General features: G+C 48.6%; 1 protein-coding gene across 8 annotated transcripts in view; it reads right to left on the bottom strand.

Moving 5' to 3' along the window:
* Positions 1-19,094, bottom strand: part of CACNA1C (calcium voltage-gated channel subunit alpha1 C) — a 2,322,072-nt gene that overhangs the window by 1,096,855 nt on the left and 1,206,123 nt on the right. For all 8 annotated transcript variants that reach the window (XM_069628642.1, XM_069628646.1, XM_069628641.1 and 5 more), the window contains exon 26: positions 8,806-8,952. In XM_069628642.1, coding sequence (XP_069484743.1) covers positions 8,806-8,952 — 147 coding nt within the window. The remainder of the gene's footprint in view (positions 1-8,805; positions 8,953-19,094) is intronic.

Genomic DNA, 19,094 nt, shown 5'->3' with positions numbered 1-19,094 from the left:
AGCTTAACGATAAGTGCAGCATGACATCATGTGCTTGCTCCGGTGAAGATGTTAAACGATTGCGAGTGTTGGGGCTAAATACTGTAGGAAGTGCAAATGTGTGCATTTCTGTTTTTCTTGCTTGCATCTGATACAGGGAGAAACAGTCATTATCATTGGGAAACGTGACTGCAAATCTGGCCACAGGCATAGCGGCAGATCCTGGTCTCGGTCACGTTCATGTACTGCTTTCCCAAAGAGAAAAAGGACTGCCACAAGATCTCCCACCCTCTTTTCGAGGGAGCATTAATAAGGAGAAGTGGTGTGGAGGTTTGTATGGTCCTACAGGAGGGACAAACAGCCTAGAGAGCATTTTCCAGACCTTCATCAATCTAAGGAGGAACTCAAGTAGCTCATGGACGCTGCAACAGAAGATGCTTTGGTGAAGGAGTGACTAAAGAAGGTTGAAGATCAAACTAAAGACTCAGACCCAGACACGAAAGGGCATTCGATTTTTTAAAAAAAGGCTAGGTAGGACCTGCTCCTTCACATTTGGGAAGTCCTCAACCTCACTGCCAACAATTATGAAAAAGAGGGGGAGGGAGACTTACAGAGTCAATACCATGTCATGGAGGCTCTTAAGTCCCTATGATAAAAACAATTAAGGACGCCATAAAACAGGAAAGGTAGGACCCAGTCAAAAATAGTACTGCCTAAATTAATTTCCAAGAGGTACCTGTCCCAAAGAAGTAAACAAGATTTGGCAGAGGATGCTAAATTGGATTTTATCATTCCAAACTTAACAAACCTTTGCCTTTGATGGCAGCGGACGACATACCTTCAAGGGACGCAGTCTACTGTAAAAATTGATTCAGCTTTAAAAATGCTTTTGCTGGAATCTGCCACTAAAAAAGGTAGTATTTCTAGTGTATATGGTACAAGCATTATTTAAAGACTGCGACGAATCGCAGGTATTCATACCTTATCGCCTAGGGGTAGACTCCCATTGTGAGGCTAGGGAGGTGAGCCAGTTCCGCAAGACCAACCCTAGGGGTCGAGGCAAGTGGGATCTCACCCGGAGAGACTCCCCCTTTGGGGACAAGGACTCGTTTTCCTGCGAGGAACTCCCTGAAGGAACTACCATAGCCGCGTATATGGGACTGTCTTCCATGGAGAATATTACAGAGGCTTCATGTTTGGTTAAAGGCCATGCAGGAAGAAATCTGTCTGAAGAAAATAAGGAAAATATCCCTTTAACTCAAGATGTGTATTTAACTGTGAGGCGTCAGTGCAGGAGGAGAAGAGGAGATCCTGATACGCAGCGGAAGCCCCCTGACCTCATCACACATTGTAGAGGCAGAGTCAAGGCACATTGCAGAGCCTGCCAGTTTCGAAGGAGCAGAGCAGCATATTGCGAGACGCCGGAATCCCGGTGTACAGGACCACAACAAAAGTGGTACGAGCCAGAAGAGAAGGAGAAGGTCCTTGGTAGTGGCATGATCACACATGCAGAGTGGTGGGCAGGACGCCTGCAGAACAGTGCTGAGACAACCGCAACAGGAAGTATGAACGGCTTCCGAGCCCCAGCATATGCAGACAGTAGACGTCTGACGCTGAGCCGTGAACGGGAGACCGAAGAACAGCAAAGAGAGTGAGAAGCAGTACCCAATTGAAAGCTGAGCGCTGCAATTCTTGCCCACATCACAAGTGATACTGGTGGAATAGGGAACAGAGGGATACCACTGGTATTCATTATTTATGTGAAGTAACTCATCCCATTCTCAAGAGCAAAATGATAACCAAAAACCTGAATGGCTGGAATTGTGGAAATCAAAAGGGAACACAAATAGATAAACTGGTAAAGAAAGACTGGGAACGTATGAAAAGAGAAACTCGTCCTGGTACCAAGATCAAAATATTGTGGAAGAGACAACAAGTGATAAGAGGCATTTAAACAACTTGGTGGGGTACTAAGAGAGACTGGGAATGTAAACCCTGGGAAGAAGGGCAAGAACTATATGTGTGCAAAGTTGAAGCGTGTGAGAAGGAAAAGCCTAAAACATATACCAAGAAAGGAAAGACACGGCTCACCAGTGAAGAGGAAAGAAGAGCACAGAGTTCCAGCGAGAGTACAACTGACAAAGAAAGGCTAAACGGATATAGAAGTAAAGATACTCTGCAAAAACATGAACAGAAAGAATTCGAAGAACGTATATGTGACACCAAGAAGAGGAGAAACAATTACTACCGAGAGCGGTCCTTAGAAAGGTCAAGAACTAATAGTTGTCTTGAAGAACTACAAGACCTAATAAGAAAGACTATCATAGTGGCTTATACTAGACTACTACTACTAATATATAATATAACAAGAAACTTGGATACAGATAAGGACAAGGGAAAAAGACACATTTGTTGCCCTATTTTTCTTTAGAGGTAGGGACAGAGAGGGTTCGCTTGGACGGAGGACAGAATTACTTTGGACTTCCTGACATCTGACGAGCACCATTAATTTCTTAGATAGGTAGGTTATCCCTTTAGCCATAGGGTTTATTATTTTAGTTTAATTTTAAAAAAAGCACAAAAATGTCCTTAAGGTGTCTGCCTCCGTCTTCCGACCCACCGCAAGATCTGCAAAAATTATTTCCCAAAATGGACAGTGAATGGGACTGAAGTGATGATCTGTTGAATATAGAACAAAAAGCAAACTAATGCCACGACTGCCAAGAACAAAATCACCTAGACAGCGTGTGACGAATCAACTTCCGCGGCACCAGTGGTCCAGGGATGAATATCTGTTTCTAAACCATCAATCAGCCCCACACATCTAGTACACCAGAAGGGATCCGAACAGATTGGAAACAAAAGTAAATTATAAACCTTGTCCAATTTTGGTAACACGGACGGAACGGCAGGCTTGTCGTGGACCGTTGGTTAGTTGCAACACAGCGAAAATATAATTATTACCTAATGTTAAAATGGACTGTCCAGTGAAGGTTGTATAAAACAATCGACTTTATTATTATTACAACAGACAGTTCTAGCACACTACAAAATACAACCCACCCTCTAAAGGAACACAGAGGACAGGCTGTATCACGAAGGAAAGGTATGCACTCTGGATACTGACAGGAGGGTAGTCAGTAAAGCAATCAGTCTTAACTGTTCAATGTTATCTGGTTTCAGCACCAAGAGAGCAAGGGGTCGTAAATGTCACTAGGCTCTATGCACTTAATCAGAATTGTCCCTGGACCTAGTATGATAGCAACCATGTCTGTCTCCTCCCCCCTCCCCTTACTCCCCCCTCCAGCACTAAATGTCATCAGGCCTAGTACGAGAGTCGCTTGTTTTGTTTCTCCCCTCCCTTTCGGCAACTCTCTCCCTCACCTTTTGTTTTTTTCTCCGGCTCTACCAGAAATTTCGTCAGGCCTAGTACGGTAGTTGCCTGTCTGTTTCCATTTCCTTCCCACTCTCCACCTCCCTTCCTTATCTATGTCTTAGCTCTTGCACTACCTGATATGTCGTCAGGTCGAGAGTGATAGTTAATTTCACATTCTTACTGTTCATGGCCTGTAAGAATGTCGTATTTTACCTTGTTCCCTCCCTTGCCTTGAAGCGCTTTGAAACACATTGTGTATAGGCGCTATATAAATAAACTATCATATCAAGGGGACAGAACCACAATGTACCTGGTGCTTGAGATGATCTTGATGCTCGACAGCGTGAAGTCGATTCGAGGATGCTTTTCAGCAACCGCAACAGAGTTCCAGGCGGGAGACAGCTGCAGGTATCAGGCAGCAGGCAGTTTGGCAAGCAAGGCTGGAGAGGCGGGTGCAGGCTGACCTACATGGCGGCTTGCGGTCAAGAATTGTTGCCTTTGTGCTGGTTGGCAGATCTGGAACGCTGGTTGAGGCTTCTCGGGTGGCTTTAGTGACTGCAGCGTGACAACAGTCAGTGGTGCAGCCGATCACGGTTCGAGGGCTCTACTGTCTCGAAAATGTCCTTAAAAGATGGATGCTGGTTGATGCTTGTTGTGGCACTCCTCCTAGCTTCTTGGTTGGGCACGTGTCGTCCTTTAAGGCAGATGGCCCAAAGCTGAGGAGGGTGTTGCAGGCAATGGCTTTGTCCATTGGTCAGAGACTCTCTGGCACTTCCCACCTAGGAAGCTTCCTAGTGGAACTTAGCAGGGCACGCTGTGTGCTGGCTGGGTACCAGTTTTGGAGCTGCTGGATGGGTCATCTGAGTTTGGTATTTCCCTCTGTTCCCTGTGAGATGTTTAGGGGAGGGATACTGCTTCCCTCTTGGAAATCCTGACCTTCCTTCTCTGGCGAAAGCTCTAAGACAGACTGTACCTTCAGCCAGGGTCCAAATTAGTCCTCCTTCTTACTCCCTTCGAAGTCGTCAGAAAAATTTGAAAGGTGGGTGATATTTTTTACCTTGCACTCCTAGAGGCCTTGGCTCCTCATATTCTAGGATGGGTATGAATTACTATTCTAACACCAGTCGTAGAATATTTGGGGAAAGTGCTTGATTTTCGTGGGAGTGCACATTTTGGGAAATGTTGCCCCTGGTGACCTTTTCACAGGCGATTTTATCATTTGTTACCCTGAGGTTCTACCATCAATGGAAAGAGATAATACAGGATCCTTGGGGGGTCAACATAGTCAAACAGGATTTTGCCTTGGAATTGATGGAAGGCACAGCAGATCCGGCCAGGAAAGCCTATTTAGAACAGATGATAAAGGATCGACTGTTGAAGAAGGCTATCATTATAGTCCCTCCAGGGGAAGGAGAACATTATTTTATTCACTTGTCTTCATGGTCCAAAAGAGCTCAGGCGGCTACAGGCTAATCATCAATTAAAGAGATTGAATTATTGAATCCTAGATATCCATTTCACAATGAATAATCTTCAAAAAAGACTTGCCATGCTGCGGAAGGGGATGTATTTGCCGTCATTAGACTTCCAAGAAGCATATCACCACATACCGCTCCGACCGGCTCACCAGAAATATATCGAGTTTGTTGTGCTTGGCTTATCTATGCAGCAAAGTGCTGCCTTTTGGTCTCAAGTCAGTGACAACGACATTCACAAAGCTCTTAGCACCTGTGGTGGCATACCTGCACAAGGAGACGATCTGAATATGCACCTATCTAGACGATTGGCTGCTGTTGAATCACACTAGGCAGCGGAAACACATACTTAAGAGTTTGTCAGGTATTGAATTGGCTGGGGTTTGTGTTGAGGTTTTGTTTTAAGTTCCTAGTGAATCATGTCTGTCCCATCAGTCTCTACATTTAGTCAACTACAATCTTCTCACCCCAGTGTCCAATAACATTCAATAACAGCTGCAGTGGAGGCCGGCAAATCTGGAAAAGGGAATACAAATGGGCCCACCGACTACAATCATAATAACCAAGGATGCCTGTCAGCTAGCATGGTGTGCAACTCTATTGGACCAACAGGTACCAGGGTCAGGGCCAATTCCTAAAATCAGAAGGAAATTAACACCATTCGCAAAGCTCTTCCCCCAAACGATTCAAGGATAGGCAGTTCTGGTGAGTTTGGACAATATTGTCGCCAATGCTTATGTGAACAAGCAACAGTTTGTACGCTATCCGCGATTATGGAAAGGATATTTCTTTGGTTGGAACTAAATGTCATTTCAATTATGGCCATTCACACAAGGGCTCTCTGAACATAATTGCAGAAGAAACAAGCAGGAACATCCCACGATCCAGGAATCTGTGTCTCTCATTCAATGCATTTCCAACTCACATGCAGCAGGTTTTGTACTTTAACCATGGATTTTTTAGAATCAGGGAGAATACGAAAGTTCACACGCAGTATTAGAATGTAGAGGCCTGGACCACATCGTCATATGAGACCCTGTTCTAAGCATTTCCACCTTTGCCATCGATAACCGTAGTCCTTGAGAAGGTGTCACAGGAACAGGAGGAAATTATTACAAAATCGAACTGGCCCAAAGGAATTTGGTTCACCCTACTCCCAGAACTTTCAGTGACTCTGGCTCTGAGGCTCCCAGGCGTTTTATATCCCCTCAGAACCTCAGCCGGTGACACCACGGGCACTGTCATAGCTGCGGCTCACAGCCTGGAGGTTGAGCAGCAGGACCTGCAGGGCTTACATTTATTAATTAAAATTGGGAAACAGACGCGGCTGAAGATGTGTGGGAGCCCATTTCAACATTATGGTTGCCCCCCCTTTGCTTAGAGCGGAAAACGATGTCCCTGCTGTGGCAGCAATGCAAAAAGAAAGTCATTCTTCTACTATCAGGGCTTATTCCTTTAGTTAAATCCTCCAAAGGGAATCTTTGCTGAACACTCCCTACTACGAGACCCTGGAGGATATTGGTATTGAGTGGTTAACAGGGAAGACCTTATCTTTGGTAGCAGTAACCTCTGTCACAAGTTTGGGGGATGTGGGGGGGGGGGGTGATATTGGTGCCAGAATTTAGGGTATTGCCTGATGCCTTAGTTTTGCAACCAGGACTGTTTTTTTTTTGCCAAAGTGTTGTACTACTTTCATCTGTACTAGAAAGTTGCGTTCTTCCAACTTGGGGGAATCTGAACAGTTCAAAACGGGAGAAACAGCTGCCAATATTAGACGTGAGAAAGGCGATGATAAAATATGTGAGCAGAATTTGCACATTTTTGAAATGTGACAGATTGTAAGCTTTGGAAAAAAATCGCTTGGTATCAAAACCTGCTGCATCACTTAATAGGTGGATTACTGGTGCCCAGGCCTATGGGATAAACTGTTCCCCTTTGCCACCAATTGTTCAAGGGTGGTCCACGAGAGGAGTTGAGGCTTCAAGGGCCGAGGCTTGCATCATCCGTTATCGGACATATGTAGGGCAGCAATCTGGGCTTCACATTCTACCTTTGATAATCATGGTGGCATCTCTGTTCAGGGCTCCGAATATATCTGTATTAGCACATCCGTTCTGTGAGCAGTTACTCTAGACTAATTAATCACATGCAGTGTGTATTCTGGTAAAGTCAGGCAATACTTTTCAGGGATTTCATAAAGTAGGTAATGGTGTTTTTTTCAGACCCATCGTTATGTTCACCCTAGCAATAAAGAGCTCCTTCAGACACCACTAACAAACTCTTTTCTGGGTCAGATATAGTAAAAAGAAACCACGATATTAATATGTCACTGATTAAAAGAAATGTACAATCTCACAAAAACGCAATGGATTGCATGCACAATCGGTTTCTGAATTGACAAATGGCATCACATCGGCTTTCTATCTGTTCAATGTAAACACATGTACACAGCGTATGCTTTGAAAACCAAACACACGCACCAGACTCAGTACTAGACATACTTAAACATCCATCTTCAGATCTGATTTTGACTCCGAACATCAACTTTGCTGGTATCCCGCCGATAATTCCGGTGGGAATAGTGGCAAACTGCCCGTACCGTTTCTGCTGCCGGTTCTATGTCATTCCATAGGCAGGTTTTTTTTGGTAGAGTTTTTTGCCGCTGATTTTTTGCTGTAAAACTTGTGATTTGTATTTATTTTGTATTTGGGGGTTTCCCCAATCCTCCTCTTCCCAGTTATTTACTACCTGTTGCCCACACACCCTACCCCTTATAACCCTTTACCCAACCTCTCACCACCCCATATTTTTCCATGAGTTTTTTTGGCCAAAAATCGGCAGCAAATACATTGCAAAAATAATCCTGCCGATGAACGCACATCGTACCCACCTGATAGCCTGGTATTACAAGCTTCAGAAAGAGCAGTAAATCCCCATTCCATGGATTCCAATAGGCATATGACAACATTCCGACGCACCTAGGAGATTTCATCAGAGAAATTGGGAGACAACAATTTTTCCAAACCAATAAATTGAGGAAAGAATTATTTTAGGTGGGAGAACGTGAATAATAGCAATATTGTTCACTGAAAAATCAGAAGTCTCCAGCCTAAATCAGGAGAGCTGGCATGTTGGAGGGGATTGTCGGAATTACAGGCACCTGTAGTACCGGTGCTGGAAATTCCAGTATTTATTTGCTGGTGGGGGCTTGATTTACCGGCAAGTCAGGTCTGGTGGTAAGTTAGTGCCCGCACAGGCAAACATATGTTTCCCCGGTCCAGAAAAATTGCTGGTGCTGTAATTACCCGAAATTATACCAGCAATTTTCCCAGGCAGGGGAACATGTAATGACCCGCACAGAGCATAATTAAAAGGTATGGACCGAGAGTCCTGCAACAAGACCAGTAACTTTAAAAGAATGTTTATTATAAAATAACTAACTATAAAAGCAAGCGCTTTCCAAACAACTTACTTGCCACCACTTCTGACAGTATTATGTTTTGGCTATGTGTCCTCATCTGTTTTTGCATTCCTATGGGCAAGCAGGGCCCACTCTCTGGCTGCATTTTCTGTGATACAAACATGTAATTCAGGACTCTATAAATTTGCACATATATTCAAGCGGAATAATATTTTTCAAAGGTTATTCTCTGTTTTTTGATTTTTTTAGTGATCTCAGATACTTCCTTATGGTTTGTGACCTAAGTAAGAATTCTCAATATTTTCAGCAGCAACCCACGGCATTAAGATTTGAAATTACAACAATGAAAGCGCAAAGAAAGCGATAACGGGTTTTGGGTAGCTATATATGACGGGCGCTTGGAAATTACGCGCCCATTCGACGAATGAACTGCGTCAATAAATGCCGACCTGCGTAGTTCAGCGGGAAGTTTAATGCTAACATTCCTCTCATGACAGTGTGCCTCGTTCATTTTCTGATTTATTTCAATTTAGATCAGTCTGCGCTGTACTTACTCAGGCCAGCCCTCAAACGTCGAGACAGTGAAGAGCGCCATCATGGCCGTCAGAACGTTGTCAAAATCAAACTTGCTGTTCTCCCAGCTGCGTGGTTGGATGATGGGGTGCGTGACGTCGCCATCTTTGTAGGTGATGTAATTTCCTCTGTCATCGGGTGGGGAGGAAATATGGAAGCAGAGAAGTGGCATTGAAATGGCTATTGCACTGTACTGTACATTCTGATCATTACAACTTTCAATCTAGTGTCAGCAATTTCAATGTTAGAAGACCCACGTTACAACTTCGTCAAGCTGTTCTACCCCTTCAGTGGTTCACTGAAGTCTGAAAACAGCAGCCTTTGGCAGTCCATATCTTACAGAACACCAATGAGTGAAAACAGTGGCGAATATATCACAGCTGCACTACTGCCAATATATCACAGCTGCACTACTGCCGCTAGAGTGAAGTGGAAACATGCCAGTTTAAAGATGGCTGCCATATTTAATGAATAACTTGGTGGGACTTTGCCAAAGAAAATGAAACACCACTACAATAGCCATCCTCGAGGGTGCCTATCCTTAGCTAAATATTATACTCTATGTCAAGATCATGGGCTTCCTGTTATGCATTTTTTTTCATTATCTATTCATTAGCACTAAAGAAAATATATCATTTAAAAACGTTTATGTGCAACAATAACAGCTTTGAAGAGAAAACATGAAATTGAGCCAATTCTAGGTCAAGACCTGGAGGCTCCTGTTATGCTTTCTCTACTTTACTGAAAGCTCGAGCAGCCTTTATACAAATAAACAACAACAATTTACAAGGTAATAACTACAATTTGATAGCCAATGTAGTCTATGAAAACGGTATGTCCTTAGGCATGTCACATGTGTTGTGTACTGGGTACACGCGTTGCGCATGCGCGAGGCTCATGGAGCTCGCGCATGCGCGGTTGTAAAATAAAGGCGGTGCCCCGGCAGTTCTAGCCGGAGACCGGAGCCATCGCACGTCTCCGGCGTGTGTCTGTGGTGTGCCTGTTTTGCGTGTGCCTGGGCGCGCGCTGAGTGACTCGCCGATCGCCCGCGAGTATCCAAAACTGGCGACGAGGCGGGAGGTGAACCGCTACCTCGTTCCGACAGTATCGCAGGAACGCAGCGCGAATCTGGAGTCGCGGACCGCTCGAAATAGCCGGCGGCCATTTTGAGCGCTCGAGTGAAAACATCACACGCAGTGGTTGCGGCCCGTTCTGGGTGCTCGTGCGCCATCTGTGAGTCATCAGCAACTAAAACAAACAATTTTTGGACACTTCACAGCCCAGCTGGAGCAGGGATGTGATAAAGAAAGAGACAAAGGAGAACAAAGAAGATCTTTGTCACAGCTGGGAGCCGGATCACCCATTTTCTGCCAGGACTTTACTGTGAGTACCCAGGGAGATGGGTGATGAGTCAGAAGAGGAGGGTGCCACCGCCCCAGTAACACGCAGAGTACGCACCACCCTAGCGCCCATGCCCGAGTTTGACACCACAGGCCCCCCATCAAAACTCGGCCCCAAATGGCTCACGTGGGTCAAAAGACTGGAAATGATGTTCAGGGCCTCAGGGGAAACAGAGGATGAGGCAAAGATTGCCATCATGATGTACTCGGCAGGCACGGAGGTCCAGAAGATATACGACTCCCTTGACATTCCAGTGGCAACATATGATGCAGTCACGCAAGCGCTAAGGGATCACTTCCTACCATTAGCGAATGTCGATTTTGACAGATTTGTTATGGGGGCTGAAAGACAACGCAGCGACGAATCGCTAGACCAGTTCTGTGCCCGTCTGAGATGCCTGGCGAGCTCCTGCAGGTGGGCCAATGAGGAGGAAATGGTCCGAAACCAGCTACTGCAGGGATGTTGCTCTGGCAAACTCAGGAGGCAAGTCCTGAGAGAACCGGGACTAACCCTCCGGCAGATCCTAGACATGGGGAGGGCGCATGAACTGGCGGAGGCCAGAGGGTCAAAGATGGACGCAGCCAGTTTTCCCAAAGGTGAGGAAGAGGCACTCGCTGTCAGGCGTTTTACGCCGGGAAAGGCCAGATGGACACCGAGGGCGGAGGAAAAGACCACGAGATCGAGCTCCTCTCAATCGTGCTCGGACTGTGGGTACGATCTCCCTCACAGGGGTGAGTGCCCAGCTAAGTCAAGGACATGTGGCAGATGTGGGGTCCCCGGACACTATGCCAGGATGTGTAGGGCCACTGTGCCCGTGGCAGCCAACAGGGGACCGGAGAGGTTCACGAAGTATGGTGCCCGCACTGTGAAGGGTATATCTTCTCTGGAACAGGAGGTACAGGACATGAACATCGCCGAAGAAGAAGAAGAAGAAGAAGAAGAAGAAGAAGAAGAAGGTGAAATATTCTGTATCTCCAGCATAGCAAGTGGCCCCGGAACTCGACGAAAACCCACATGCACCGTGAACATTGGGGAAGTTCCCACCCCAGTCCTCATCGATACGGGAGCATCGGTGTGTGTGCTCGCGGATAGACACTACAAGGCACTTGCGGGCCCGCCGACACTCTCGCCTTCTAGAGCCCAAATATATGCGTTTGGCAAGGATGCCCCCCTACCTATCCAAGGAGTGTTCATAGCCCCGGTATCCCACGGCGGGAACAGTATCAAGGCGAGGTTTTTCGTCACCAGTGTGAGCCCGCATTCATTGCTGAGCTGTGCAGCTTCGGAAGCGCTCAACTTGGTGCACTTCACATTCGCAGTATACCTGTCGGATCTGAACGGTCTATTGGCACGCTTTCATGGACTCTTCAAAGGGATAGGGAAACTAAAGGCTGATCCTGTACGGCTCCACATTGACAAGTCAGTCAGACCAACGGCACTAAAACATCGCCGCATTCCTTTTCACCTGAGGGCCCAGGTGGAAAAGGAACTACAACTCCTAATAGAACGAGACATTATCGAGAAGGTGGAAGGGCCGACGGCCTGGGTTTCCCCGATTGTTGTCGCCCCAAAGCCCAAGCAACCGGGGGCTGTACGCATTTGCGTTGACATGAGACTGCCCAATTTGGCTATAAAAAGAGAGCGTCATATCACACCAACTCTGGACGACATCGTTGGCGAGCTCCAAGGAGCCAGAGTCTTTTCAAAACTAGACTTAAGAGCCGGATACCACCAGCTGGAGCTCCACCCAGAGTCCAGATATATAACGACCTTCACAACCCATGAAGGACTGTACCAATATAAGAGGCTCAGTTTCGGAATATCCTCCGCGGCTGAGGTCTTTCAAAATTCCATCAGAGGGGCTCTGTCAGGGTTGAAAGGGGTCATAAACATGTCGGATGACATTCTTGTATTCGCCAGGTTGGAAGCGGAACACATCAAGCGCCTGGATGACACTTTTCGCATACTGCACAGCCTTGGGCTAACGCTGCACCAGGAGAAGTGCGAGTTCATGAAGGACAGTTTAGAGTTCTTTGGATTCGTTTTTCACGCGGGGGGCATATCACCTGATCCGAAGAAAGTGAAGGACATCAGGGAGGCATCGTCACCCACGTCCCCGGCGGAGGTTCGCAGCTTTTTAGGCATGGTGACGTATTGCGGACGGTTTATTCGCGACTTGGCCTCCATCTCTGAACCGTTAAGAGCCCTCACGAGGAAGGAAGTGGCATGGGCATGGACTGGAAAAGAGCAGAGGGCGTTCACGGCCATCAAAGAAGCTCTGTCTGAACTCGACACCATGGCATACTTTAACCCAACCCGGGAATCTGAGATAGTGGTGGATGCCAGTCCCGTGGGGCTAGGGGCAGTTCTCTTGCAGGCAGATCAACAGGTAGCGATGAGGCCCATCGCGTATGCCAGTAAGGCACTAACCAGCACCGAGAGGAGGTATTCTCAAATTGAACGTGAAGCCCTCGCCATATTATGGGGCTGCAAACATTTCCGGTTATACATCCTAGGGAAGCCAGTTGTTGTTGTGACGGACCACAAGCCACTACTGCCCATCCTAGCTGGTGCCTCATCCAAACCACCACCGAGAATAGAAAGATGGATGTTATCCCTCATGGAATACGGGGTAAGACTGGTGTACCCCCCAGGGACCCAAAACCCCGCTGACTACCTGTCCCGCCATCCCTGCTCAGGGCAGTCAGGGGAGACCACGGAAGTCGCGAGTTGTGCGGACTCCATTCATTTGGTTGTCGAATCGGCACTTCCCATAGCACTATCGAGGGAAGAGATTGCCAACGAGTCCAACTCTGACGAGGCATTTCTGAGGGTGAAGGAAGCAGTGGCCTCAGGAGCATGGAAGGACCTTCTTATGAACAATGCCAGGAGAAACGTGGGGGTGCAGAAGGACCTGCAGGCATTGTGGAGTGCACGTCACGATTTGTCTGTAACGACCGATGGACTACTGCTGAGAGGACACAGGATCGTGGTTCCCAGGTCCCTTACAGCGAAGGTCCTTCACTTGGCTCACAATGGGCACCAGGGGATGACCAGGATGAAGGCACGCCTCAGACTCAAGGTCTGGTTCCCGGACTTGGAGAAAAGGGTTGAAGAGTTTGTGAGGGCATGCATCCCATGCCAGGCCACCAGCCCAGCGGACAGAGGTCCGCCAGTACAATCCATGGCAAGAAGTGAACTACCCTGGGGGACGGTCCATGCTGACTTCGGCTCCACCGGTCGGGGTCTGTACTTCCTGGTTGTGACCGACCAGTGGTCCCGTTATCCTGAAGTGGAACTGGTCGAATCCACGGCCAGCGATCACACCATCACAGCGTTGGACAAGATCTTTGCCACCCATGGTTTTCCCCTGGAATTGTGTTCGGACAATGGGTCACCCTTCCAGGGGCAAGTGTTTGCCCGATACTGTGAGGAAAAGGGAATAAAGCACCGAAAAGTCACCCGGTTATGGCCAAGGGCCAACGGCGAGGTAGAGCGCTTCATGCGCACCTTAAACAAGATATTTCGCATTTCCGAAAATGGAGGGGAAGACCTCCGGAGGAACCTGTTTGAATTTCTCCGGGAGTATCGTACAACCCCACACCGATCCACGGGAGTTGCCCCGGCGGAAGCGCTCTTTAGAAGAATAACGCAAGGGCTCATACCCGAGGCCGAAGGGCGGGAACCAGGCGTGATAGACAACGAGCAGGTGCAGTTGGAGAGAGTGGCCAGGAATGAGAGAGAAACAATACGGAGACGGCTCCCCGAGAAGCAAATAGCAGTGAGGGATACTATCTTAGTACGAAACAGAAGGTCGGAGGGAAAATTATCGACAACTTATGAGACTCAACCGCTAGGTGTAACTCATGTGAAGGGTACCATGGTCACCGCAGCCAATGCCAGAGGCACTATCACACGGAATGTATCATTCTTCAAGCGCATCCAGACAGCAGAAGATGGTGAGATAGCGGACCATGCTCCGGCACAAGAGTGTGTGGCAGGGCCGGCAGAGGGCCCTCCAATGGCCGACATGCAGGCGGCGGAAGTCCCAGAGGAGACGGCGCCACGATACCCGAGCAGGGCAGGCCGAAGGCTACCACAGAGGTTCAGGGACTTCATTATGGACCCAGCCCCCTAGAATGGACGGCGTGGACATTTCCTGTTCCTGATGACAAGCAAGTTCTGTGTTAATGTTTTGTTCATGTTCAAATGTTTTGTTTCTGGGGGAAGAAGAGGAGTGTTGTGTACTGGGTACACGCGTTGCGCATGCGCGAGGCTCATGGAGCTCGCGCATGCGCGGTTGTAAAATAAAGGCGGTGCCCCGGCAGTTCTAGCCGGAGACCGGAGCCATCGCACGTCTCCGGCGTGTGTCTGTGGTGTGCCTGTTTTGCGTGTGCCTGGGCGCGCGCTGAGTGACTCGCCGATCGCCCGCGAGTATCCAAAAACATGTTACAGTAGTCCAAAATCACGATATTTCTGTGCCATCACGTCTTGAACCCACACAACATCCTCTTTCTTTGCTGCTTGTGCAGCAGATAAGTACTACTTTATTCACTTTCATCACTGAGTGTTATCTTACAGTTTGTAATTACACGGTAGTTTCAATGGTGTGCATTGCAGCATACACTTAACGTGATATATTGTTTATTAACTTTTTTGTTTCTAGCTTGGCAGCCCCTAGCTGCGGACCCGTTCCTCAGGGGAAACGAAACAGTGACATGCTCGGAACTTCCTCTTAGTTCCAGCATCATCGTTTCTGCACCCCGCACCTCGTAAGCAGTGAGCACGTAGCTCCACATATTCCTCTCGGCCAGTGCCTTGCCCACACATGGCTCAGGCGGCAGTTGGAGATTAGTCCAACATCCAGCACGTAATGCCGGATGCAACAGCTGAGAGGTCCGTAGCAGAGTCCCACTCAGGCGCCACTTAGCGGTTGCAACCACGCACTGCAGGGACCACAGATTGCCCTGCAACCCTCGCTGCACGTCATCCTCTGCCATCTGTCACCTCCTTAAAGACCTTAACGTCCTTGCTCTCACTGAGACTTGGTTTTACGGCCAGCTCAGTCACTGCTTTTGACACCCTTCTCCCTGAAGGCTACAACATTCTGTGCAATCCCAGGCTTCACAGGCTGGTGGTGGAGTGGCTCTGATCTTCCCCGAGTGGGTTCCTGCCTCCATCATCCCCACCCAAACCTACTTATCCTTTGAAAGACTAGTCTGCAGGTTGTCTGTCTCACCTACTTTCTCGCCTACTCTCGCTACCATCTACAGATGCCCCAGACCATCCTCACTCTTCCTCTCTGAATGAGCCGACCTGTCCTCCTCCCTTCTTGCCTCCTCCCCCAAACGTATCTTCCTTGCGGACTTCACCTTCCATCTCGAATCGTTCGATGGGGCCTCTGTTCTCTTCCGCAACCTTTGCAACACCCTCTCCCTCTCTATCCTTCCTTCTGGCCCAACCCACCCAGCTGGACACACCCTTGATGCTCTCCTCTCAACCGACATCCCTCTCTCTAACCCTCTCATTATCCCTCTCTCCTAGTCTTACCACTCTATCCTCTCTTCTCACCTTTACCTTCGCTGTCCCCTAACACCTCCACCAGCACTGCCAGTCTCCTTCTCCATCTTTCGACCGATGAAGCGTCTATCAGTCGATGCATTTACCTCTTCCTTCATCCCTCCTCTGCCCCCTCATTGGACTCTCCTTCTGACTCTGTTCTTGCTAACCTCCACCTCTCTATCGCCAAACACCCTGGACATCCTTCCCCCTGTCATGAGGATCCGCATGAAGCCTGCCTCCAAATGCAATTCCTGGTCTGACTCTGACTTGGCCGCTTTGAAACGCAAGTGCAAAGCTGCAGAGCGGAAGTGGCTGCCAACTAGCTCATCCTCTGACAAGCTGGCCTGCCACCTACTTCAAAGGCAATACTGCCTCTCCATCTGCTCCAAGAAGAAGGCTCATGTCCATGCCTGTATCTCTGGAGCCACCAACAACATGTCTGAACTCTTTTAAATCTGCAAGGAACTTGCCAATCCTACCGCAGACTCCTCTTCCCCTCCCCCCTCCCAGGCCTTCTGCTCTGTACCAGCCACCCGCTTCTCCTCCAAAACTCATAACATTCTGTCCTCACTGTCTTCTGCTCCCCTGTCCCACCTCTTTACCCCCTCTCACGCTTCCCTTTCCCCCCTTATCCCCCATACTGTCCTTTTTCTATCCCATTGAGCCAGATGAAAGTGTGTTCTAAACAAGTGCTCCCCTGCTCCTCCAGAACCATCAAGGACAACATTGCCTCTCTCGCTCCAGCCTTGGCTGACCTCTGCAACCACTCATTTGCCACTGGCTCCCTCCCCCAACCGCTCAAGAAGTCTCTTGGGCACCCTCTCCTAAAAAAGCTGTCTGCTGACCCTTCTTGCCCGGCTAACTATCGCCCTATCTCCATCACCCCTTTCTTGGGCAAACACATGGAGAAACTGGTCATCCCCACAAATGACCCTCCACACTGAATTGTACGGCTTCCTCCACGATCACCAGTCCAGTTTTAGGGCAGCTAGAGGCATGGAAACTGCTCTCCTGAACACCCGTGAAGACCTACTCTTCATCCTGGATTCCAACTCCCCTCTGTTCTTACCCTTCTTGATCTCTCTTCCGCCTTTGACACAGTCAACCACTCTATCCTCATAAACCATCTCCATGATACCCTAGGCATCATGGATAGGGCACCGGTGTGGCTTCCTTCCTCTCTAACAGACCCTCCCAAGTGCAAAGGGGACATTTTCTCTCCTCCACCACACTCTCTACCTGTGGCGTCCCCCAGGGCTCCATTCCATCCCCATGGCTCTTCAACATCTACCTGACCCCTCTGGCCTACCTGATCTTGACAATCTCACCTCATTTCCAGTGTTATACAGATGACACACAGCTCTCTTTCAAACTGCCTTCTTCTACCTCCTCCACCTCCTCCTCCCTCATACCTGATTGCCTGACTGCTTTCCAGGCACGATGCCTTGACAATGATTTCTGCCTTAATGCCAGTAAGACAGAGATCCTACTCATTTGGACGCCTGCTCCCTGCCCCCCCCTCTCTCTGGCTAGAATCCTTGGGTCCCATCCCCTCATCCACCTTTGAGGCAAAAAACCTTGAAATCATCTTTGACTCCTCTCTCTCTTTCTCTCCACACATCACTGACTTTGCCAAGAAGTCCAACTTTCAGCTCCACCTTCTCAGGGGAATTCTACCTTTCCTCACCTGCCCCCAGAAACTCAATGTCTCTAGAGTCCTGGTTCACTCTATGCTTGACTACTGCAACAGCCTCTTTCTAAATCTGCCTCTTTCCTCCCTTCGTCCCCTCCAACTAATCCAGACTAGGACAGCGCAACTTGACCTTGGCCTCAAGCTCAGGGACTGCATCTCTCCTGCCCTAAAATCTCCACACTGGCTCCCGGTGACCACAAGGATCAAATTCAATACCCTTGGCATCATCCACAAGGCCGTCTGGGGCCTGGGACCTCTTTACATCCAGCTTTCCCACCCTAAATACCTCCTGACCTTCAGTCCTTCAGTTCTCTGGCTTCAACTCTCTGCAGGTCAAACGTTTCTCTAAGCAGAGAGTGGGAGGTAAATCCCTTTCTGCGGCCGGTTCCTCCCTCTGGAATGGCTTACCTTCCCCCCTCCGCCTTAAGCCGGATCTTCTGAAGTTCCAGAAATGCCTCAAGACTTTCCTTTTCTCCTCTTCCTTCCCTCTCCCCCTTGCGTGCTAACTCTCCCTCTACAGCTACATCTGTGGACTGGTCCCTTCAGAGTCATACAGGGACCAGAGCATCCCCAACCAGTCCCTCCTGCATCCTTTGCCAGCACTTGCCCGTGGACTCCCTTTCCGAGGTTAATCCAACTTAGTCCATCCTGCCCACTGCACTCATCCTCCCTTTCCCCCTTTTTTCCCCTGGCACTTGCCTTCTTGGCCTCCCCAGCACTTCCTTGCCCTCATCCCTTGGGGCGCCCACCCTGGCAGTTCACCCTCTACCCCCTCAGCCCCTGCACGTACCACTTTCTCAAGCACTTGCACGGTAGGATTGTCACAAGGCCAATATAACCGTTTTTAGTTTTGTTGTTATTCACCTGCCCAACCCCCCATCTTGTCTTGTGGCGCCTGGAAACACTTGTGTATAGACTCCATACAAATGTCCAATACATAAAAATAAAAAGATCCGGCAGTCCTCTGTCTTCGTACAAGCCTGTTCCGCATGTATAAGCGGAGATTGTACAACACACTGTTTTTTAATACAGGTCACTGTAAGTCATATATACACATACTTTCATTCATCTCCACGGACAAGAAGAGGATAAGTAATCCTTGAGCTTCCAGCTCTATAATACAGGTGAAAGCCCAGGTTAACTACTTACAGGGACAGGCTCCAAGTACAGCCTGCTAACCACCACAAATATGGCACTGTGTCCTACATATAATGGCCTTCCTACGAGGGGAATTCTCTGGGAGCAAGTACGGTGGGGATGGACCTTCCTGCCTCCTGGAAGACCCTGCAGTGGGGCAGCTCATAGAGCAAGCAGCATGAGCAGAGCTAGGGCCCATAGCCAGCAGGCTCAATTTCCTGCAGGACTGGGGAGCCTTTTCACAATGCCCCAGGGCGGTTAATCCCCACAAGAGGCAGTGGCAAGATGATCACAGGCCGCAGACACAATCGCAGCCCTTTGCCGCGCATAAAGCACAGCAAAACCAAGCACACTAAAGGCAAAGCGTGGCAGAGATGGCATGGTGATAGACCCTCTAGCCCAGAGGAAGATACAGAGGGCACAGACTCAACAAGTCGCTCAAAGCCGACCATCAATGGGTTGAGTTCCCACATCTCT

This window comes from Ambystoma mexicanum, chromosome 12, assembly GCF_040938575.1.
Source record: "Ambystoma mexicanum isolate Mex_15411 chromosome 12, UKY_AmexF1_1, whole genome shotgun sequence".
In the NCBI taxonomy this organism is placed as follows: domain Eukaryota; kingdom Metazoa; phylum Chordata; class Amphibia; order Caudata; family Ambystomatidae; genus Ambystoma; species Ambystoma mexicanum.
This window is presented reverse-complemented; position numbering and strand designations above follow the sequence as displayed.